At 40.7% G+C, this 24,195-nt stretch overlaps 1 protein-coding gene across 16 annotated transcripts in view; it reads right to left on the bottom strand.

Annotated features, from left to right (window-relative positions):
* The window catches only part of unm_hu7910 (un-named hu7910), a 212,344-nt gene that overhangs the window by 170,208 nt on the left and 17,941 nt on the right, over positions 1-24,195 (bottom strand). For 14 of the 16 annotated variants that reach the window (XM_048529088.2, XM_048529073.2, XM_059645895.1 and 11 more), the window contains 2 exons: positions 4,110-4,259; positions 3,219-3,263 (listed from right to left, as the gene is read on the bottom strand). In XM_048529088.2, the coding sequence (XP_048385045.1) occupies positions 3,219-3,263; positions 4,110-4,188 (124 nt within the window). In that variant the 5' untranslated portion in view covers positions 4,189-4,259. Of the gene's footprint in view, positions 1-3,218; positions 3,264-4,109; positions 4,260-14,103; positions 14,264-24,195 lie in introns of those variants that run through there. The other 2 variants (XM_048529076.2, XM_048529078.2) reach the window with 2 other exon arrangements.

The raw sequence follows: 24,195 nt of genomic DNA, 5'->3' as shown, positions 1-24,195 counted from the left end.
GTACACGTATTGTAGTCTAACAGCATAAGACTGAAGATTTATTTAAAAAAATGAAGCTATTTGAATATTTATGACTGTTTCTTTGAGGGGGGGGTGGGGACAGTGTGACAACACTAGACCTTTAAGACGTGTATTTTGTCCTCATTTTTCTGTTAAAAGACAGAAGTTGAGAGAGGTCCCAATCAGTCTGTTACAAGTTAATAAAGTTAAACAGCTTGTGAGGCTTTGGGTTTTTTGTTTTAAAGCTGGAATACAGCATGAAGGGGTGGGGTTAAGACCCCATAGAACCAGGACTTTAGCAATAGCTTTCAGTACTGTTGAGGTTTGGAAGCTGCTATACATCTCTCCCTGCTACAGCAAAATCCTTGAGTTCTCTTTCTCTTGCATGGTTTTCTCTTCATGTTCTTTCCTCCTGGACGAGAAAAACACTATGAGAGACAATCTATTTTACTGAATTTGCCTCTGCCAAGGGCATGTTTATGCGATGTTACTATCTTGGAATATCTAATCAGTGGTAGTTAACATATATTTTTAAGCATTTTGATCAAATAAGTTAAATTTTTTAAAAATTTGGTATTTTGTCTGTGTTACACCTGTAGTATAAGTAGTATGTTTTGCTTAAGCCTGATAGTTTGACCAATCAAAAGCATTATGGACGTGCTTTATTCTTACATTAGAAGGCAAGCATTAGTTGGGCTCTAGGCTATCTTCTTAATATATTTTGAGGGGGTTTGGTCTGGTCCATGAAATTATACAAGGGCTCCTGATGTCTCCATTGATATTACTTGTAAGGTTATGAGCAAAGCTTATTTTTTGTTTATTTCCCTTCTAGTCATCTTTTGATTGTTTTTAAAACATTCCCAATCCCCCAGTTTACTACTAGTCTATACCACAATTAAGTTTCAAATTGGAAAAAAAAGTAAGAAACTGTGAATGCTTGAGAACTGAAACAAAATTGCTGGTAAAACTCCAGTTCTGAAGAGTAACTGGATTTGAAATGTTAACTCTGCTTTCTTCTCAGAGATGCTGCCAGACCAGCCGAGTTTCACCAAGTTGTTTTGTTCCCCCTAAAGTCCTTAACTTCCGTGGTTGGCTTATCCTTTTTCGGGTATCCTCCTCCTCTCTCTCTCTCCTCCTCCCCCCCCCCTCACTAGAATATATCTTTGCCATAAGCCATTAACTATTTTCTTAAACATCTACCATGGTGCCTCAACTGTCTGCGTCTTTATGCTAAATTCCTTTCAAAGTCCATTCTAGCCAGGTCTGCCCTCATATCTTTGTAAGTGCCCTCGTTTACGCTTAGCATAGTTATTTTCAACCCAAGTTTGTTTCTCTCAAACCACATGCTAAATTCTGCCACTGTATAGTCATTGATTCCGTAGGGATCTTTTACTCTGATATCACTTATTAAATCTGCCTCGTTGTATATCACCAGATCTAAAATAGCCTGATCTGTTTGGATCCACAACATGTTGCTCTAAAAAACTATCCTGAATAAATTCGATTAATTCTTCCTCGTGGCTTCCTCTACCAATCTGACTAAGCTACATGAGGATTCAAGTCATGTCTGATTAATGCCTTTTGTTACATGCTCTTATCATCTCTTGATTTATTCTTTGTCCCACCATATAGCTACGTTTAGGGAGACTAGAGACTATGCCTATCTTCATTCCCTTATTTCTTAACCTCCACCCACATGGATTCTACATATTCTGATCATACTTATTCTATCCAGTGCCAACAATATTATGCACCACCCATTCCTCCTCTGCATCCTTTCAAAACAGCATTAGGCTTCCCAACCTAATAGCCGGTTCTTTGACACGGTCATTTAGAATCATAGTGATGTACAGCAACTTGTCCATGCTGACCAGATATCCTAAATGAATCTAGTCCCATTTCCCAGCATTTGGTCCATATCCTCCAAACCTTTCCTATTTACATGCACATTCAGAGGCCTTTTAAAGGTTGTCATTGTACCAACCTCCATCACTTCCTCTGGCAGCTCATTCCACATATGCACTACCCTTAGCGCAAAAAAGGTTGAGCCTCAAGTGTCTTAAATCTTGCTCCACTCACCTTAAACCTATGCCCTCTAGTTATGGACTCCCCCACCCTGGGGAAAAGACCTTAGCTATTCACCCTATCCATGGGCCTCATGATTTTATAAACCTCTAAGATCACGTCTCAGCCTCCAGGGACCATAGTCATAGCAATTCAGCCTCTCCCTATAGCTCTAACCTGACAACCCTGGCAAGATGCCTGTAAGTCTTTTCTGAACCTTTTCCAGTTTCCTACAGCAGGGAAACCAGAATTTAACACACTATCATAAAAGTGATCTAAACAATGTCCTGTACAGCTGCAACACCACCTCCCTACTTCTATACTCAATGTCATTAAAATATAAATCATGGAAATCCAAACCAAACCAAAAAGGTAGTCATTTTAGGTATTCCTCAGTAATTCAAGTTACGTCTTATTCCCTATGGGTAAGGTACATGGATGTGGGTTGAAAGAACAGGAAAGAGAATGGTTTCATCAGTATAAATTTGTGTTATTTTCATGTCAGCATTGTTAGATATATGATCAAACAGCAGAAATGAAAATATCTAGACAGCTGAATCATTTTGAAATTGCATGTAGCTCACTTTGACTAGAAAAATTCAATACAAAATAGCACACAAACTAACAAATATTTTGTATTGTGGTTTAAAAAATGCACCAGTCCTGTAACTGAGATTAACTGCTAGACTGCAAACCAAAATGATTGCAAAAGGTTTTGTATTATCTCTTTCTCAGTAAAACATTCATTTTCAAGTAGGTTTTACGCTAGCATTCCCCAGATAAAACTGACTTTAACCTTAGTTTAGCAGAACATTGAATTACAAAATGCAATTACTCAGGAGAAATAGAACATTGCCACTCTTATCTCATTAGGGGATCAGACAAGAACTAAAAAATATTGGGGCCATTTCTGAAAGTTGATGTTAAAAATAGTGTACATTTATGCTACTTTCCATATTCGATATTATGTAATAGAAAAAGTGATTCTACAAACTATAACGTAAAACAAATGAAACATGAATCAATGTGTATTGCAAATCCCAAGACAGAAGAAGGAAGGTTAACACTGTAGGTTTCAATAGAAAATCAGATATACAAGGGAGATTTCAAGATAGCAGGAATAAAATAGCATGCGAGAACAGGGAAAGTCCTACCTTGTAATACCTGTGAAAAATTATAACGAAAATCCTTTGCTTTAGCTGCATGCATAATAAAAATAAACATTTCAAACATATTCCAGATTAGTACTGTTATACACACAAAAAAGTATCCCAGACCCAAGCCACAAACCACTTTTTTTTTGCACCTTTAAAGTATTAAAAAAAATAGTCCTACAACACTTCATCAAGCAAAGTCCAACACCAAACCAACGATGGCTCAAAGCTTGGTTAATGGGGTCGATTTCAAGCAGCATCTTAAGGACAAAAAGAGGTACATAGCTAAAGGACTTGGGAAGGAAATTCCAAAGCTTAGGTTATTGGCAGCTGAAAGCATACACATCAATAATAAAAATCAGGGAGGTTCAAAAGGTCAGAATTAGAGTGCAGATATCAGAGGTTTGTGGGATTGAAGAAGATAAGTAGAGATAAAAACCATGGAGATAACTGAAAACAAAGATGAGTGTTTTAAAATCAGGTGTAACAAGAAGGGGATTAAACAGTGCTTAATACAAGGAAGGACGCAGTCAGTTTTGATGACCTCTGGTTTAAAGAATGGAACAAAGGAGAACAGCCCATGTACAGTGTAATAGTCACATGTAGAGGGATTAAATAAAAGTCACGGACGAAGATTTCAGTAGGAGGGGGCGCAGGAGTAGACATACTACAAGGTATGGGGTGTATAGCCTTAACCATGGGAGAGGGATGAACTTAACAGTAGTAATGAAGAAATAGCTTCAAACTTGCCAATTTTTAATTGGGGTATTATTATGCATGCAGGGCTGGATATGGTGCACCGCTCTGATAATTTAGTGACAATGGAGGAGTCAAGGGAGGTCTAAAGGAACTTCCTTCAACAGTTTGAAAATCTGAAATTGAAAAACTTACCCAAAACCTCTTTGTAATCCACCAAATCAAACCAAACGACAGCTACTGATGACCAGACACCCAGTAAAGCAATTATCATGAACCATGTGAAGAACGAACTTCCAGAGGGTCTGTCACTTTTCTTCCCATTTTTATGAGAGCTGTGTTTATCTGAAAATAAAGGAAATCTCTTTAGTTGGCTTTGCTGTGAAAGAAAATACCCCAAAACCAGAATACCAAAAGGCATTGAAAATACTAAAAACATGGATAATGCTGAAAAGATTTAGCAAGCCTGTAAGCAGTGAGGAAAGGAGGGTTAATGTTTCAAATCAAATGACCTCTCATCAGAACTGGAAAACAATTAGATAAGTAACTGGCTTTTAGCAAGTTCTCAAACAGGGAAAAGTGGCTTAAAAAAATGAAAAGTCTTTCAATGTCAGAAATATTGATGGTGCAAGGTAAAAAAGGAATGGTAGTGAGACAAATGAAAAAAAACAAAAAAGGGTCAAGATGAGAAATAATAGCAAATCAGTATCCCCTACCTTTATTTCAAGTCCTTCCCCGACAACCAACAAATCCATTTTATTCCTTCCATTTTTATACCACCCCTTGGCAACATTATCCAAAACCACAACATCAGTTCAATATGTACAATGATTCTTCCTCACACTCCCACACCAGTCTTCCAAATTCTGGCCTGTGAAACATTCCAGACTGGCTGCCACCAGGAGAGTGATCAATATTCATAGAATGTCAGAGTGCTACAGCTCAGAGATAAGCCCATGGTCCATGCTAACCGAAACAGCCATCCACGCAAACCGCACTTTTCAAAATGCAATAAACTTATCTATATTAAACTCCATTTACCATTTCTCGGCCCACTTCCCCAGCTGATCAAGATTCTGCTGCAATTTATAATAACCTTCCTCACTGTCCATGATACCGCCTATTTTGGTGTCATCCGCAAATCTAAAATCTTATAGATAACAAACAGCAATGGGCTCAGTACCAACTCCTAAGGCACACCACTCGTCACAGGCCTCCAGTCCGACAATCATCCTTCCACTATTACTCTCTGCTTCCTACCATCAAGTCAACTGCGTATCCAATTTGCCAGCTCTCCCTGGATTCGATGTGATCTAACCTTCCAGAGCAGCCTACCACGTGGAACCTTATCAAAGGCCTTACTGAAATCCATATAGATGTCTACCACCCTGCCCTCAACCACCTTTCTGGGCACTTCATCAAACAACTAACAAATTTGTGAGGCATGATCTCTCATACACGAAGCCATGATGGATACTCTTGATCAAACCCTAATCTAAATACATGAATATCTTATTCCTCAGAATCTTCTCAAGTAACCTACCTACCAGATGTTAAGCTTACTGTTCTATAATTTCCAGGATTTTCTTTGCAGTCTGTCTTGCATGAGGGCATAACATCACTACTCCAGTCTTCCAGAACATCACCAGTGGCTAAAAATGATGCAAATATATCAGCCAGGGTCCCCACAATTTCTTCTCTAGCCTCTTGCAGGGTTCAATGATATATTCGTGTAGGGGCGGGCGAGGGGGGCACGACAACATATTGAGGGGGAGGCAATGACCTAATGGTATCATGGCTCGGCTGTTAATCCAGACACCCAGATAACGTTTCGGGTTTGAATCCCACCACAGCAGATGGAGGAGGAGTTTGAATTCTATAAATATCTGGAATTAAGAATCTAATGATGACCATGACTCCATCGTTAATTGCTGGAAAAAACATAATCTGGTTCACTAACATCCTTTAGGGAAGGGAACGGCTATGCTTACCTGATCTGGCCTATATGTGACTCCAGACCCATAGCAATGTGTTTGACCTGAATTGCCCTCTGGCAAGGAGATTCATCCACTTTCATGCATTCTAATACTTCCAACACCACCTCTACCGTGATATAGACTGCCCTCAAGATATTGTCACGAACTTCCAAGTTTCCATGTCTTCACGTCTTTCTCCACAGTAAACACAACAAATATTCATTCAGGACCCTGCCCATCTCCTGCGATTCCATGCATACATGTCAATCATAAGCCAATATTCTGGAACTTCCTAATGACCACAAACTGAACTGTACCAACCATGTAAGTACTGCGGCTCTAAGCCCAGGTAATACACCTCCTGATTCCCAAAAGCTTGTCCACCATTTACTAGGCAGATATCAGGCATGTGATTGAATCATTTGGTTGGCTGAATGCAGCTCCCACAACACAGAAGAAGCTTGACACCATCCAAGACAAAGAAGTGCACTTGACTGGTACCACCACCATTCAGTCCTTCCACTAACAATGCAACATTGCAGCAACAGTGTGTAGCATCTTCAAAATGCAGATGTAGAAATGCAGATACATAGGAATGCTATCACTTGCAAGTTCCCTTAAAACCTCTCAACATTCCGACTAGGAAACATACTGCCGTTTCTTCGAGTCACTGGGTCAAAAAACTCACTTGCCAACAGTATTGTGCACCCACTAACATCAAATCACAGACTCCATAGAGTATGGAAACAGGCCATTAAGCCATGTTCACACCAACCCTCCAAAGAGCATTCCACCAAAACCCAACCCTGCACTTTCCCCATAACCTTGCACCTCCACAGTTAATCCACACAGCTTGCACATCCCTAGATACTATGGACAACTTAACATGCCCAATCCACCCAGGCTGTACATCTTTGGACTGCTGGACGAAACCAACGGCACCTCGAAGAAACCCACCGAGTCACAGGGAGAACATGCAAGCTCCACACAATAGTTGCCCGAGGGCAGAATGCCCCTGTTGACGTGAGACAGCAGTGCTAACCACACAGCAACTGTGTCACCCTTTACAGTACAAAGTGACAGCTCATCACCATCTTCTTGAGGAGGACTTGGAAGGGCAATAAGCACAGAATGCCACACCATTTAGAAGAATCGAAAATGCCCCAGCCTCAAGTTCCGGTAGTCAGTCTTATTATCTCTCTACTCATCTTTCTTACTTTAAGATGCTCCTTAAAACCTACCTCTTTGCCCTCATCTAACCTAATGGCTCCTTGGTACGTACAAATGACAGTTGTCAGGAGAGATCTACACGATCGCATATATAAGCTAAAAGCTGTAGCAGTTAATCAACCATCAGAAACCTAAAACAATTCAAATGTTTAACAAAACTACATTCCATTGAAAAATAAAAGTCCTGCCGGAAAAATCCAGCTGCGGCTTATTATGGAGAACAAGGTCATAGTATTAGATCAAAAATAGAAATCAGGAAACAATTACTATATAGTGAGGAGGCCATTGGGCCAGTCACATCTGTCCGACGCTCCAAAAAGCAATTTACTGAGTGAAATTCTCCCTTTTCCTTCCTTCCTGCATCCACGCACATTCATTCTTTCCAGAAAATGGATCCAATTCTTAAATACCTTGAATGAATCTATCTCCAACATAGCTTCAGGCAGATCCCAAATGCCTCCTGCATTCCACAGGATGGAGGAACAAAAGCTAAAGTAGGCAGCAATCACCCTTCTACCTTTCAATGTGGTCATGGCTCATCTCATTCTCCAACTCACTTTCTGTCTTTTCCGCCATGATCCTCAATTTTCTCACTGATTAAAAATCCCTCAGCCTTGAATGTACTTTACAAACCAGCTGATACAGCTCTCTGCAGTGCAGAATGCCACAGATTCACTGTCAGAGAAGAAATTCCTCATCTCTATCTTAAATGGCCAACCTTTCTTGAGATTGAGTCCTTTGATTTTAAACTCGCCCATATGGGTAAACAACATTCTTGCTTCTGTCCTGTCAAATTCCTTAAGAATCTTGTACATTTTAATAAAATCACCTCTTGTTCCTCTAAGCTCCAACGGATGCAACCCCAGCCAACTCAAACTCTCCTCATATGTCAGTTACCTCCAGGAGCAACCTAATAAATCTTCTCTGGACAGTCCAGACAGCAATATAAACACAAGATGGCAGCATGGTAGGACACTCCAGTTGGAGCTCCTCTGCTTGCCAGTCCTTTCCCTTTTCTTTAAAACGGTCTCCTTTTTACCACTTTTCTTTCATTCTCCACCCATTCTGCCCTACCTGGAGACTGAAGTCAAGGAGCACATCAAGCGTCGGCCGATCCCTGTAGCAGAGAGAACATCGAGCGAGCCCTGGATAGAAGCCAGCACACACAGGCAGCATGGCCTTGTGCTCTGGGGCCAGTGTGCATGGACTGGAACTTAAATACTTAGTCACATCATCATTCTGGACATTTTTTAAAAAAAACTGTTCCTATACTACAGTTACAGTACGGTCACATTTGTGGTCAATGCACTAAAGGAAGGGTACGATTGCACTGGAGGGGCTGCAATGGAGAGTCACCAAGATATTGCCTGGGATGAAGCAGTTTGGCCATAAAAGATGGGCTGGATGAGCTGCTGTTTTCTTTGGAGGGGGGGATGTGAGGGGAGGAACCTGATTGAAGTGTATGAGATTATGATGGATGTGGACAAGGTGGATAGAAGAGCAGCCTTTTCACCTTAACTGAAGGTTCAGTAACAGGGGGACTAGTTTTAAGGTGACAGGCAAGAGATTTACAAGGAAGAACATTTCACCCAGAGGAGGGGAGGGATTTGGAATGCTTAGCCTGGGGAGAGCAATTGAGGCAGGTAACCTCACAACCTTTGAAAAAGTACTTGGATGAGCATGTGAAGTGTCTTAAATATTCTTGAATACGGGCCCAGTGCCAGAAAATAGGATTAGTGCAAACCAGTGGATTTACAGTGGTATGTTTTCAATGGGCCTCTTCTGCACTGCATTATTCCATTATCTTTCTTTAGGTCAGGGTAACAAAACTGTTTGCAATATTCCAGGTATGATGTAACTAGTTCCTTGTATAATTTGAGCAAGGCTTCATTACTTATAGTGAATTCCCTTTGAAATAAAAGGCCAACATTCTGTTTATTACCTGAAGTTGTGTGCCAGCTTTTTATAATTTAAGTGCGAGGAGTTCCAAATGCCTTGTTGCTGGAGTTTACCACAGTTTTTCCTCAAAATTAAAAAATATTCACCTCTTTTATTCTTCCTGCCAAGATGCAGCAGCTCGTAAGATTTTGCACACTCACTTAACTAGCCTATATTACTCTGCAGACTGTGCCCTCTGCACCATTTACCTTCTCACCTACTACGGCCATTCCCAAACACTGCTATACTACATTCACTCTCTTCATCTAGTATCAATTGTAAATAATTGTGGCCTAGTACTGATCACTGTAGAACTCTACTTGTTACAGGCTGCATCCCTTATACCACCACAGCCTTCTACTATTTTGAAAACAAAAAAACTGCAGATGCTGAAGATCTGAAACAAAAACAAATTGCTGGAGAAACTCAGCTGAGTTGGCTGTGTTTACATAAGGAATGCAGAGTTAACATCTTAAAACCAGTGACACTTCATCAGATCTTCCAGTGGTTAGCCAGTCCTCTATGTTTATACTACCTCCAACACCATGGACTTTCAAGCCCAGTGTACAGTATCTTGTCAAGCACCTTCTAAAAATCCAAACAAATTATACCCATTAGAGATAATGGGAACTGCAGATGCTACTTCTTTTTACCGCAAACAACTAATAAATTCACCAGACAATTTCTATTTTGCAAAGCCATGATGACTCAGCTTGCTCAAATGAGGTATTTTTAAGTGACCTATAATTACCTGATTTTTTTTTAAACCCCTTTCGTTTTTAAAGATGTTACATTGATAGTTTTTAATCCTCTGGTGCGGTTTTTTTTTCAGTATTTAAGCATCATCCTAAGATTACTATCAATGTAACTTCTTTTAATATCCTATAGTGCATTCAAATCGGGTCCAAGGAAATTATCAAAAGATTCTCTCTCCTGGCTCCATTCCATTTTTTTTGACAATTATCTTAAATCTATGCCTTTTTTCCCCCCCAACCCCTCCACTAGTTTGAACAGGCTTTTCCCCACCTACACTGTCCAGAGCCCTCATGTCTTGAAATACCTTGATCAAATCTCCTGTCAACCTCCTCTTCAAGAAAAATAGTCCCACATCCCTACTCTATTTGATGTTCCTCATCACTGGAACCATTCTCACCAATTTTCTTCCGGACTCCGAGGAGAAACTTGTAAAGTTGCAGCAAAACAAACGTCATCTACAAAATACCTTGCAAGAACTGTGACAAACTACATTCGACAAACAGGCAGAAAGCTAGCCACCAGGATACATGAACATCAACTAGCCACAAAATGACATGACCCACTATCTCTAGTATCCTTACATACAGATGAGGGACACCACTTTGATTGGGACAACACATCCAGCCTAGGACAAGCCAAACTGAGACATGCACGAGAATTCCTAGAAGCATGGCATTCCAACCAGAATTCCATCAACAAACACATGGGCTCCAAACCAATCTACCATCCCCTGAGAAAAAGAACAGGAAATGACATCACCAACCCAAGGAAACCTAAACAGATAAATAGAAAGCGGGACATAACACCAGCGCCTCATCTGTGGCTCACTGATGTTACCTAGAATGGTGACGAAACGTCTGAAAACAAACCTTCCAGCTCAGCCAGCAAACTCACATCCAGAACCTCAACCTGAGCTACAAATCTTCTCAAAACTCGTTGCAAAAAATATTAGTAACACTGAGGATTGGGGGTTGCTTTGGAAACAAAAAGTCACCAACCATCTTCAGCTACTTCATCAGTAAGTTTCTCTCTATGAAGTCAGGGGTGGGGACATTTGCTGCTGATTACACAAATATTCAGAACCACAACTCCTCAGTGCACATCTAAAGAACCAAAAATTCTACCCTTACATTAACAACCAGTAAGCAACATTCGCATCACTTATGTTCCCAGCAGTGACCATTTCCAACAAGAACGTAACTATCGCCTCTTGTCATTATCATCACTGCATCCAGCAATAACATCTTAAGGATTACAACTGATCAGAAATTGAACTGGGCTAACCATTTAAATAGTGTGGCTACCACAGCAAGTCACAGGTCAGGAATCTTGCTTAGCATAAGTCATCACCTGATTCCCCTGAATCTGTCCACCAACTACACTGCACAAGTCAGAAGCGTGAGGGAGTACTCTCCACATGCCTGAATTAGTGAAGTTTGCACCACATTCAAGAAGCTCCTCATTGAGGGCAAAGCTGTCCAAAAGGTTGCTCAATTCTATAATCATATCGAATGTTGGGTACTACACCCAGAGTTTAAGTAGTACAGGATGGTTGCGCATGATCAGTTCCTTGTTTTTAATGAAAGCCAGAGGATGTACTCTTGAATCTGATCCATCAGTCTTCCGGGCATCATACCAGCATTTTCACGTAAATTCTGTCATTTGCTAGGCAGCAAAGACCAAGACAGAAATTTCTATCAGTAAACCCAAAGGGACTGGAATAGTCATCCTTAACAAAGGACAAGGACAACTATGATCAAAAAAACTGCGCACCATTCTTAATTGGAGTCTACATTTCTGTCTATTGGACGCGCACACACAGATTGACCAGACAGCCTCATTCGCTTTGCTCAACAAACATGTTTTTTTTAAATTTGAGATCAGGGTTCAAGTCCTACCTGCTGTAGAGGTTTGTGATAGCATCACTGGACAGGTTGATTAGAAAATAATAAGAAGCACAGTTACTCAGGTTGTACAATAGCTTCAAACTGCCAAATATAATGTACTACAGGGTTTATCCTCCCAGTTCACTGTAATTATATATTCTGATAGCCCAAGACACACAAAAATTATGTCCCTTTATGTCCTGCCTTATCATGTCTAGGTCTACGCAATGGTGAACTGACCAAATGGTTGAATGAACCAGTACAACTTGTTGTTAACAAGCTTCCCACAAAATGAAGGATTCTTCACATCTGGAAATACCATACAAGAGTTCCACACTAACAACAATGCTATTATATTCACTGAAATATGACTCAATGATGCTATTGAAATACGTATGGCAACACTGCATCATAGCAATTTAGATAAAAACAAAACTCTCACACCATGGTGGTCAAGTTCACATAGTTCTGGCAGACTGAGCATCCTCCTGTTTCCTGGCTATAGTTTCTCTCTCTTGTCTCTCAACCAAACCACAGTAGCTACGAAAATTAGAGTGAAGATTGGTGGATATCATATATGGTTCCCTATCTAAAACAGGGCCCGATTGTAATCCTCTCTTTGAGCCAGCCAGCCAATCAAGCTGCAGATAGATTCTGTGATAAAGGGACTGTAGAGGTTTTAGGGGATGGAACAATGGTTCGATGAAGCTGGATATAAGCAGATAATTGGGCTTAACAGGGCTTGCAGGATACAAAATTTGCAAAACCAAGTATTTTTCTCTTTTACCTCAGATTGAAGGTCTAGAAAACACAAAATGCAGCAAAAATACAATATAAGCTCTCTTAAAATGAAGGCACACAGACACCTTTAAATGTATGTATTAATGTCTGAACTTCCTTAGTGTAGGTTGGTCAAAACCATTCAACCCGCCTTCTTTAAAACCAGAAGTGGGCAAGTTTGACATGAACATGTTTACTACCTAAAGGGTAGTTGTTTTACACAGTTAAAATACAACAAAAAGCTTTTTGATATTTAAATGCTCCATACTTTTGCCTTTGCACATGTCTTTTATGTCACATATTGTAGTCATCAACTTTTATAATTTGAAGCAATGACACCATCACTTCACCCTCAGGAAAACAATTTCAGATATGCAAAGGTATCTCAACATTACCCTAAACCTTGAACGGAGACCTTTGCCTTCAACAGTACAGCAACATTATAATTTCCAAAACTAGCCATCCGTCCAACCCAAAACTGAATTTACAAACTATTAACATCTGTGTAGTAGGCCGACTACAAAACAGCAATACTTTTGCACTGATGAGGACAATACTCCAAGCGTGGAAACCGGAATGTATTCATAAATACAGAAACCCAAAAAGTGGACATTCGAGACTCCCAAGTGACCTGCATGGAAAAATATACATGAAGTTTCAAGCAACTGACATTTATAGATTACAATCAGGCTTTAATGGACTAAACAGTATCAGAGATAATGGGAACTGCAGATGCTGGAGAATTCCAAGATAATAAAATGTGAGGCTGGATGAACACAGCAGGCCAAGCAGCATCTCAGGAGCACAAAAGCTGACGTTTCGGGCCTAGACCCTTCATCATCTGATGAAGGGTCTAGGCCCGAAACGTCAGCTTTTGTGCTCCTGAGATGCTGCTTGGCCTGCTGTGTTCATCCAGCCTCACAGTTAATGGACTAAAAACTTTTTTTTATGAACAAAACACACGGGTCATCAGCAAACTACAGTTCAGTTTGTGAAGGGAAAGGTTTTGTCCAGTGAGCTTTTTAACCAGCATCCAACATGGCAGAAGGCAGGGAAACCACTCCACCTTTGGTATTCAGTGCTGGCATAATTCAGAAGCACAGTGGCTTCTGGCAGTAACTCTGCTCACCCCGTTTACACCTTCTTGTTTCTCTACTATTTCCACTAACATTTCCTGTTACCTTGCACCATTACCCAGGCCGTTCACTCCTTCTTGCCTTCCATTCTAGCAGGGAACCTTCCCTTCTGTTCTTTACCCACTGCCCTGCCTGTTTACTTGTTTAAAACCTGTTGTAGTTCCAGCCTTATCCTGTTCTGATGAGGTCATTACCCCAAAATATTAACACTACTCTTTCTCCACAGAGACCATCAATATGGAAACAGCCAGCAGTTATGATTTTGCTTGTATTTTCTGAACAAGTCAAATGTTTTAAATCCATTGCCCAGCCATGAACAAAATTTAAAATTAGATTGCGCCAGACAGAATCATAGTCCAGAGTGACTAGCATGTCACAAACCGCAGTCATGCGAGAAAATTCTTTGTACATAAGTTTGCAAAAGATCTAATGACAGCAAATCATACAGAACACACTTGGTTAATTTCATATATAAACTGAACATTACCTGCATCATCTGCCATGGTGTCAGTCATCTATACCACTTCTCTTAAAATTGCAAGCAAAAACCATACAAATAACAATTAAAAGCAGATCAGAATGTTCAACTCTGCAATGCAAACTTCAGCTTCATAGACAGGAGAAAGTGGGAGCTAACTCAGCTATAATCTGATATGATCAGTCTGCAGAGTCTGCTAATGGAGTATTTTTAGATTTGCTTTCTCCAAAAGCCAAATAGATTCAAGTACTCATATGGAAAGGCTCTTCTTTGAATGACAACTGTGGGGCAAACCTGTCCAAGTCATCCAACTCAAAGTCACTAGTAGCATTCACTAATTAATTTGCTCAACAAAACGAAAACAAGATGATTTTTAATTCAGCTGTTCTACTATAGCAAAATGCTTCAATGTTAGGGATCATGCACAGCTTTTAGGAAGTTTCTAACAGAAGTATTTGATACCAACTTTAGACAATAATATATTGAGGAGCAAGTGATTTTTCACATTTTGCCACAAGATGTCAGCATCTTGTGATGAAGAGGCTAAAGGCTAAAAGGAGAAACCTGGGAATTATAGGCCCGGAGCCTTACAGTGTGGGTAAGCTGAAGGAGGGGATTCTGAGTGATAAGATTTACCATGCATTAGGAAAGGCAAGGATTGATTATGGATAATCAGCATTGCTTTATGCATGGGATATCATGTCTCACAACCTTGATTGCGTTTTTTGAGGAGATAAGCAAAAAGATCGTGAAGGCAAAGCAGACGTTACCTACTTGGGCTTTTGTAAAGCCCGCGACAAGATTGCACACGGTAGTCTAATTAATAAAGTTATATCATATGGGATACAGGGTGACCTTGCTAATTTCATACAAAATTGGTTGGATGCTAGAAGGCTGCAGGTAAGACTCAAAAACAAAAATGGAATAAACAAAAGGAACCGTAAAAGACTTCAGGTTTATGAAATGATCTGACACAAACTTAAAATTTAAGTCACAACGGTAAAGTAATTCATTGCAAAAGGAAGAATGAGGGAAAGACAATTAATCATCTTAATTCTCGTAACTTATGAAACAGTGGCTAGACCAGAACTTATTGCCTATACCTGATTATCCTGAAACTGATCGTAGTGAGCTGCTTCTCTAACTGCTACCCTCCATGCAGTGCAAGGGCACAGTGCTCTTATGAAAATGTTCTAAGATGCTGACCCAGTAAAGGAGTGATAAGATGGTACCAAGTCAGGATGGGGAGAAACTCAGATAGAAATTTATAGCAGCTGACATTCCCATGCATCTGCAGCCTTTTCTTCATGATAGCAGGGGTCATGGATTTGAAATCCCAATAGACATAACTGCTAGACAGCACTTGCAGCGAGTGATGATAGAACCAATGTGAGGCAAAAATCTATTTGACCACAGTGACCACCCTGTCACATATGTCTATCTATATGACGAAGGGGCAGTGCTCTGAAAGCATGAGATTTTAAATAAACCTGTTGGACTATAACCTGGTGTCATGTGATTTCTTATCTTGTTCACCCCAGTCCAACACTGGCACCTCCACATCATGATGTCCATCTAGGACAGTGTTGGCAGAATTCACCATCACAGAGCCCTTAGAGCTGAAGCTGCATCTTCATATTGGGAATGCCTTCTATTGTATCTTGTAGCACTGTCACCATGCTAAATGTGAGAAATTAAATAGATCTAGAATTTAAAGAGGCTGAATATGCTGGGGCTATTCTCCCTGGAGCATCAGAGGCTGAGGAGTGGCCTTAGAGAGGTTTATAAAACCATGAGGGGCATGGTTAGGGTAAATAGACAAGACCTTTACCCCAGGATAGGGGAGTCCAAACTAGAGGGCATAGATTTAAGGTGAGAAGAGAAAAATTTAAGCAGGGACCCAAGAGGCAACCTTTTCATGCAGACGGTGTTGCACGTATGGAATAAATTGCCAGAGGAAGTGGTGGAGGTTTGTACAATTACAGTATTTAAAAAGAATCTGGATGGGTATACGAATTGGAAGGCTTTAGAGGGAAATGGGTCAAATGCTGATAAATAGGACTAGATTAATTTAGGATATCTGGTTAGCATGGACGAGACGGACCAAAAAGAGTCTGTTTTCGCGCTGCACAGCTCTACAGCTTTAACTGGACTTCTAAGCCCGTGCAAGCCAGCACCAGCAGTACTTGAAATGAATTCAAATGTAATCTGTAACTTCATGACCCACTGTGGCCTCCACTCCGTTACTATTAAGCCAAGGAGATCAACATTGGTGCAAAGAAGAATGCAGGAGAGCCTGCCAAGAGCAGCATGAAACATACTTAAAAATGAGTCAATGTTTACTCGCTCAACAAATACAGCAAGTAGAATGCAACAGAAAGCTAAAGTGATCCCAGAACCAATAGATCAAAGCTAAGCTCTGCAGCCCTTCCAAAACCAATTAAACAACTACTGGGAGGTGGAGGTTCCATAAATATTCTCATTTTCAATGAAGAGGGAACCCAGCAGTGCAGTACAAGGCTGAAGCACTGTCTTTTTATGCAGTTTTTGATCATGTGACAATTTGGGAAAAGGACCGTGTTAGAACAAAGGTTTGAGGAAGGAACTGCTGTACTTTTCAAAATCAGGGTATTGAAACTCATGCAATGAGTGCTTACACTGCTGCTTTACAAAAAGAGATTAAAAGGGATTCATAGACCACATGGTAATACAGATTGAGGGGTTTGGTCAACAACAATAGAGTAATTTGTTGGCGGAACTGTGACTGATTATGGATGTCAGAGGGTAGTCTGATGACAATTGATTGGTTCCTAGGTAGCTGAATAGCTTGAGAAAGTGTAAAATACAATGAGAAACCCTTTGGAAGAGGGCGCATAGATGTGGGTGCATATGCGCATATGCATACATGTCTCTCTTTTGTTTCAGTAAAATGTTAACAGCTAAAGAAAACCAGGTTTTCTTCTCCCACCAGTTGCTATGAGCTGCTGTTTTTATTTAAAAGGTCAGAAACTTGACCATTCGTGAACCATTGCCTCCTATGAAGTGAAAGGATCTGAAGGAAAAGATCTGAGAAACAGGACTTGGGAAACAAAAAGTCCCTCCATCAAATCCCCCACTCTCAACCACCTGGGGGTTACCACTGACCAGAAACTCAACTGGACTCACCACATAAACACAGTTGCTACAAGAACAGGTCAGAAGCTAGGAATACTGCAGCGAGGAACTTACCTGGCACCCGAAAACCTATCCATCACCTACAAAGCACAAGCCAGGAATGTAATGGGCAATTCCCCACTTGCCTGGATGGGTGCAGCTCTACTCAAGAAACTTGACACAAACTGCCACTACAGAAACCCACTCAATTGGCACCACATCCACAAGAATCCACTCTCTCCACCACCAACACTCAGTAGCACTGTGTGTACTATCCACGAGATGTGCTGCAGAAATTCACCAAAGTTCTTTAGTCAGCACCTTCCAAACTCAGGAGCACTTCCTCCGAGAAGGACAAAGGCAGCAGATAAATTGGAATACCACCAAAAAAAAATTGCACGTTCCCCTCCAAGCTACCTGCCATGCTGACTTGGAAATATATTTCCATCTATGTCACTGGGTCAAAATTCTGGAATTCCCTCTTGAAGAGCATTGTGGGTCAACCACGGAAGGTGGACCACAGCGGCTCAAGGCGGCAGCTCACTGCCACCTTCTCAAGGGCAACTAAGGACAGGCAACAAATGCCTGCCAGCCAACCAGCAATGCCTACATCTCAAATGAATTAAGAAAATCTACTGTTCTATTTCCCCAGTACAACTACTCTCCATCCATAATATTAATTTATTTTGGGCTATTTGCACGTGTCTAGTGGGTTTTAGAAAGGGGTTTAGAAAGTAGATTTATATGGCAACAACTCAGTTATTTCCTGTAGTTAGAAACTAGCCTTGTCCACATTTTTCTGTTTACTGGAGTCTCAGATGGGTAAATTAGGAACTCTGCATACTTTAATAAAATGTTTCAACTTTTGTGATAAGTCCAGGAATAGCAGGGCTTGATTTCCAATATATTACTCCAACAAGGCATGACAAACCTTTCATGCTTGCATCCATTTTTAGCCAGAAATGCCATGAATAACCTATTGTGTACATCGCCAGAGATCCCTAGCTACTTTGATTCAATCCAACTAATGTCAAGAAACAGCTGAAGACAATTGACACTACAAAAGCCCTGAAAATAAGACAATAGGACTCAAGACTTGTGCTTCAATTTAGCCATGACCTTGGCCAAGCTGTTCCAGTGCAGTTACAACACTGCCACCTACCCATTATGTGGAGAAGTGCCCAGGTGTGTCACTGCACAAAAAGCAGGACAAATCTAATCCAGCCAATAACTTGTACCACTCAGTATCAAGTTAATGCCTCATTGTCAGCTGATGCTCAGTTTGGACTACACTAGGATTACTTGACTCCTGACCTCACTACAGCCTCAGTCCAAACATGGAGAAATGAGCTGAATTCCTGAGGAATATGCGAGGGGAACTTTCTAGAGTCATATCTGATAAGAGAGGAAGATCATCATGGCTGCTGGTGATCATTTATCTGTGCCTCAGGACAATACTGCAGGTGTTTCTCAGAATAACATCTTAGCCCAACACCGTATCTCCAATTTATTCCTCAATGATCTTCTACCTTTCAAAGTTCAGAAGACGGAATATATGCTGCTGATAAAATATTTAGCACTATTTCCAGCAACTCAAGATACTGAAACAGTCAACTTGCATTTGCGGCAAAATTGGGAAACATCCAGGCGTGGGCTAACAAGTAGCAAGTAATATTCAAGCCACACAAGTATCATGCTTAAAAAGCCTACCATTGCCCATTGAAGCTCTATGGCATCACAACATTATCCTTTGTCAACATGAGCCACAGATGCCATGGCTAGAAAAGCAGGTCAGATTAGAAATGCAGCAACTAACTTGATTCCTTTCTCTTATCTGTCCACCACACACAAGACACTATCAAGAACATGATGAAATAGTTTCCACTTGTCTGGACAGATGCAGCTCCAAAACAGCTCAAGAATCTTCAACACTATTCAGGTCAAAGCAGTCTGCTTGGTTGGCACCCTAATCATCATTTTCAATATTTACACCTTTCACCACTGAGGCAGTAATATACTACATCTACAAAATGCACTGCAATAATTCATGAGGATCTTTAACAGCACCTTCTTAACCCACAACTTGAGAACAGGGAAGACACATGGAAAGACCACAAATGCATGTTTCCTTTCCAGTCATTTCACCAACGTGGATTCACATCACTGTAACACCACTATCTGTGGGTCAAAATCTTGGAACTCTCTTCCCAAAAACACTATGGGTGGGCATATATATGATGTGGAGATGCCCGTGTTGAACTGGGGTGGGAAAAGTCAGAAGTCACATGACACCAGACAAAGCAGCAGCGTTCTGAAAGCCTGTGGTTTCAAATAAACCTATTGGACTATGACCTGATGTTGAGACTTCTGACGACATGACATAGGCTGTGCAAAGTGACAGCATGCCACGACATTGCTAAGGCATGTAGTAATAGGGAATAATGGCTGGCCCTCCAGTAGTGTTCACATCCCTCCAATAAAGTATAAAAAGGATTCACCTTATTAAAGCAGCCTTTGAGCAAGTTTGCTGTATATCCTATCCACTTGCAACTCCACTTTCAAGGAATGATGAACCTTCACTCCAACGTCTCCATTTAGCAACACTTCCCAGGACCTTAGGATTAAGTTCTTCCTGATTTGTCTTCCCAAAATCCAGCACCTCACATTTGTCTTAATTAAACTCCATCTGCCACTCCTTGGTCCACTGGCCCAACTGATCAAGATCCCGTTGTGCTCTCAGGTAATATTCTTTGGCTGTCCACGACACCTCCAATTTTAGTGTCTTCCACAAGCTCACTAACCATGCCTCCCATTTTCACATCGAAATTATTTATATAAAATGACAAAAAGCAGTCGACCCAGCACCAGTTCTTGTGGCACACCACTGGTCACAGGTTCCCAGTCTGCAAAGCAACCCTCCACCACCACCACCCTGTCTTCTACCTCAGAGCCAGGTGCATATCCAAATGGCCAATTCTCCACATATTCTACGTTATCTAATGTTGCTAACTAATACACAATGAGAAACCTTATCGACTGCCTTCCTGAAGTCTGCTTAGATCATATCCACTGTTCTGCCCTCAATCCTCTTTGTTACTTCTTCAATCAAGTTAGTGAGACATGATTTCCCACACATGAAGCCATATTGACTATTTCTAATCAGTCCTTGCCTTTCCAAACACACAAATCCTATCCTGCAAGATTCTCCACCTTCATGCATTTTAGGATGACCAGCACCACCTTCTCAGACATTTTTCAAGATGTCACTATTCATTTCCTCACATTATCTTTCATATCCTTCTGCACAGTAAACACTTAGTATCCGTGCCCCCCCCCCACCCCAAATCTGTGGTTCCACACATAGATGGCATTGCTGATCTTTAAGGGGCTCTATTCTTTCCCTAGTTACCCTTTCGTCCTAAATGAACTTGTAGAATCCCTTTGGGTTCTCCTTAATGGTATTTGCCAAGTCTATCTCATGTCCCATTTGTGCCCTCCTGATTTCCCTCAAGTATACTCCTACTGCCTTTATACTCCTCTAGGGATTCACTCAATCTCTGCTGTCTATACCCGACAGACTTCCTTCTGATTCTTAACCAAAACCTTAATTTCTGTCACCATCCAGCACAACTTACCAGCCTTGCCCTTTTCCCTAACAGGAACATCATGTCTCTATACTCTCATTATCCCACTTACCATTAATGCTCATTCCCCAGTAGCATTTTGCTTTGGCTGGTCGGACTGACCAATTCTCACCCACTTTATCCTGGAGTGTGAACTGAAGACATAAAACTTTGCCACTGAGTCACAGTATAAGTATTAAAGCCACCCCTTCCCCTATCTTTCTTGATCTTGTCATCTTTCAATTTCTAACTCTCTGAAATGAATTCATCCCCTGATCATACCTCTCAATGTGCAACAACACTGCAAAATGAGCAGTTAGTTCTCAAAATATACACATTTCATTCAAGATTTGCATTCCATAAAACCACGCCACCACTCAGTCAGGTGAAATTGAGTTCAACAGTACAACAACAGAACTTGTCTTTGCAGCACAAAACATAATTATTTAGCACAAATAATGGGAACTGAAGATGCTGGAGAATCCAATATAACAAAGTGTGGAGCTGGATGAACACAGCAGGCCAAGAAGCATCTCAGGAGCACAAAAGCTGACGTTTCGGGCCTAGACCCTTCATCAGAGCCTCTGATGAAGGGTCTAGGCCCAAAACATCAGCTTTTGTGCTCCTGAGATGCTGCTTGGCCAGTGTTCATCCAGCTCCACACTTTGATAACTATTTAGCACTTGGTGTTGTAATAGCTCCACGATCAGGGTTATTTATTCAAATCACACTTCACTACTCAAGAAACTCATTGCTTCAAATGATTCTGCTTTAATGGTCATTCATGGAATTATACTTTGTCCTCAATCTTTCGCAATGAAAAGAAATTATTTCTTCTAGTATTTATTTTGAGACCTCACCACAGAAACTCACCTCAGTTCCAATAACTTAGAGAAAATGATCTTTGGCAGATTCTGATCTCATCTGCACGCAACATTATTTTTTTAAAAGAACAACTTAACGTGGAAAGTGCAGCTGTTTATGTAAATAACACTGTCAATCAGAACATTATAATACCAGCAAGTGAACTGCAAGCCAAGAGTTTATGCTAGCAGAGAATTTTTCTGTTAAGTATCACAAGTTTGAAGTTAATTGCAGTGATGACAGCACATAGCATAAATAATAAATAAATAGGCATTTCACACAGTGAATGGTGTTTCACTTTGCCAGTTTGTTTATGTTACAGAAATAGAACAATGGAATTTACACTGTCAAGGCGATTTCACTCTACAATGCAAGAAGAATTCTTCTTCCAAAACGTGTTAACTTCCCACAGCATCAACAACAAACTACAGTGATTATTTGTGGTATTCCCTGGAGTCAGTGCATCAACAATATTAACAGAGATCTTTCACCACTTTGGGGAAGGCATATTGTGGACTAGTAATCCAGCAACCCAGGCTAAATTTCTGGAGGCATGTGTTCAAATCATGAGAATTAAATTCTATCAATAACAAAGAAAAGTTAGAATTGAAATTCTAATAAGAGATGAAATGAATGATCAGTTAGTTGTAAAAATCCATTTGGTTCATTCCTGTTCTTTAGGGAATAAAATCATCATCCCTATCTGGCCTGGTTTACATGCAACTTCAGATCCATAGAAACGGGGCTGACTCTTAACTGCCCTCTGAAATGGCCGAGGTGGTCAGTCAATTCAATGGCAATTAGGGATAGGCAACAAATGAAAAATATTTTCAATAATGCCCATATCCCATGTGTTAAATGATACAGCCTCAATTTTTTTTGATTTTTCTAGGAAATGGGAAAGATTCTAATCCTGTCCTTTCAACTCAAAAAAGAGACAAAGAAAATGTAATGAAAATCCTGACTATAACATGAATCATGCAAATAATAGTGGCACAGTGCATCAGCACATGATCATTTCCAAACTCAGACATACGCACCTAGCTAAATCAATGGAGATAAAAATACACATTGTACTATAATTACTGAAGCACAAGTGCATGCAGACACAAAGTATCCAAGACATGCAGTCACACTAAAGAACAAAGGACTGATGTGAAAATATGGTGAAGAGATCAGTGTTACTGTAATAGATGTCTGCTAAAGGGTTAAGACAAGAAATTTTATTGAAATAGGGTGCAGTTATTTATGCACATTATCCAGAAAGAACAAAATGGGAACAAAAATCATTAATCATGACAAAAATCTGGCACAAAAGTATTTAAAACATATAGCATCATGTTAAAGGAGTGACTTTTGACATACAAAATGTTTAAAATTGGTTTAATTTCCAAGTTTAATTTCAGAGTATAACTTGGATTTCATGATGATCATGGTGACCAAGACTGGAGCAACAAAATTGAGAGCTGACACAAACAACAGGGTGAATGGCCTCCTGCTGTACAATAACTATTCTTTGGCTCTGTGAAACTGGCCTGAAAGTCTATGGTAACATTGTTGTTTTAGCAATTAGGTTGGCCAGGGCATCTGAAGATCTCTTCTGCCCTTCGAATAATTGATGTGGACCTATGAAACATGGGTTTCTCAGGGGCAGGAATGGTTGCTGGATGTTCCAGGGTTTAGAACATTTAAAAAGAATAGGGAGGGGGGTCAAAGAGGAGGGGGTGTAGCACTACTAATCAGAGAGGGTATCACAGCTACAGAAGCTTCCATTGTCGAGAAAGATCTGCCTACCGAGTCAGTGTGGGTGGAAATTAGGAACAGCAAGGGAGTACTCACCTCGTTAGGGGTTTACTACAGGACCCCAATAGCAGCAGGGGGAATTGAAGAAAGCATAGGTCGGCAGATTTTGGAAAAGTGCGGATGTAGTAGGGTTGTTGTAATGGGTGGCTTTAACTTTCCCAATATTGATTGGAACATCCTTCGAGCAGAAGATTTGAATGCAGCTGTTTTTGTAAGGTGTGTTCAGGAGGGTTTCCTAACTCAGTACGTTGACAGGCCAGAGGGGAGCGGCCATTCTAGACGTGGTGCTCAGAAACGAGCCGGGGCAGGTATCAGATCTTGTGGTGGGAGACCATTTTGGTGATAGTGACCATAACTGCCTCACATTCGACATAGCTATGGAGAAGGAGAGGATTAGGCAAAATGGGAGGATATTTAATTGGGGAAGAGGAAACTATGATGCGATTAGACATGAGTTAGGAAGCATGGACTGGGAGCAATTGTTCCATGGTAAAGGCAATATAGACATGTGGAGACTGTTTAAGGAACAGTTGTTGCGAGTGATGAATAAACACGTCCCTCTGAGACAGGCAAGGGGTAAGATAAAGGAACCTTGGATGACGAGAGCGGGGGAACTTCTCGTTAAAAGGAAGAAGGTAGCTTACATAAGGTGGAGGAA

The sequence above is a fragment of the Stegostoma tigrinum genome, chromosome 5 (genome assembly GCF_030684315.1).
Source record: "Stegostoma tigrinum isolate sSteTig4 chromosome 5, sSteTig4.hap1, whole genome shotgun sequence".
Classification (NCBI taxonomy): Eukaryota; Metazoa; Chordata; class Chondrichthyes; order Orectolobiformes; family Stegostomatidae; genus Stegostoma; species Stegostoma tigrinum.
This window is presented reverse-complemented; position numbering and strand designations above follow the sequence as displayed.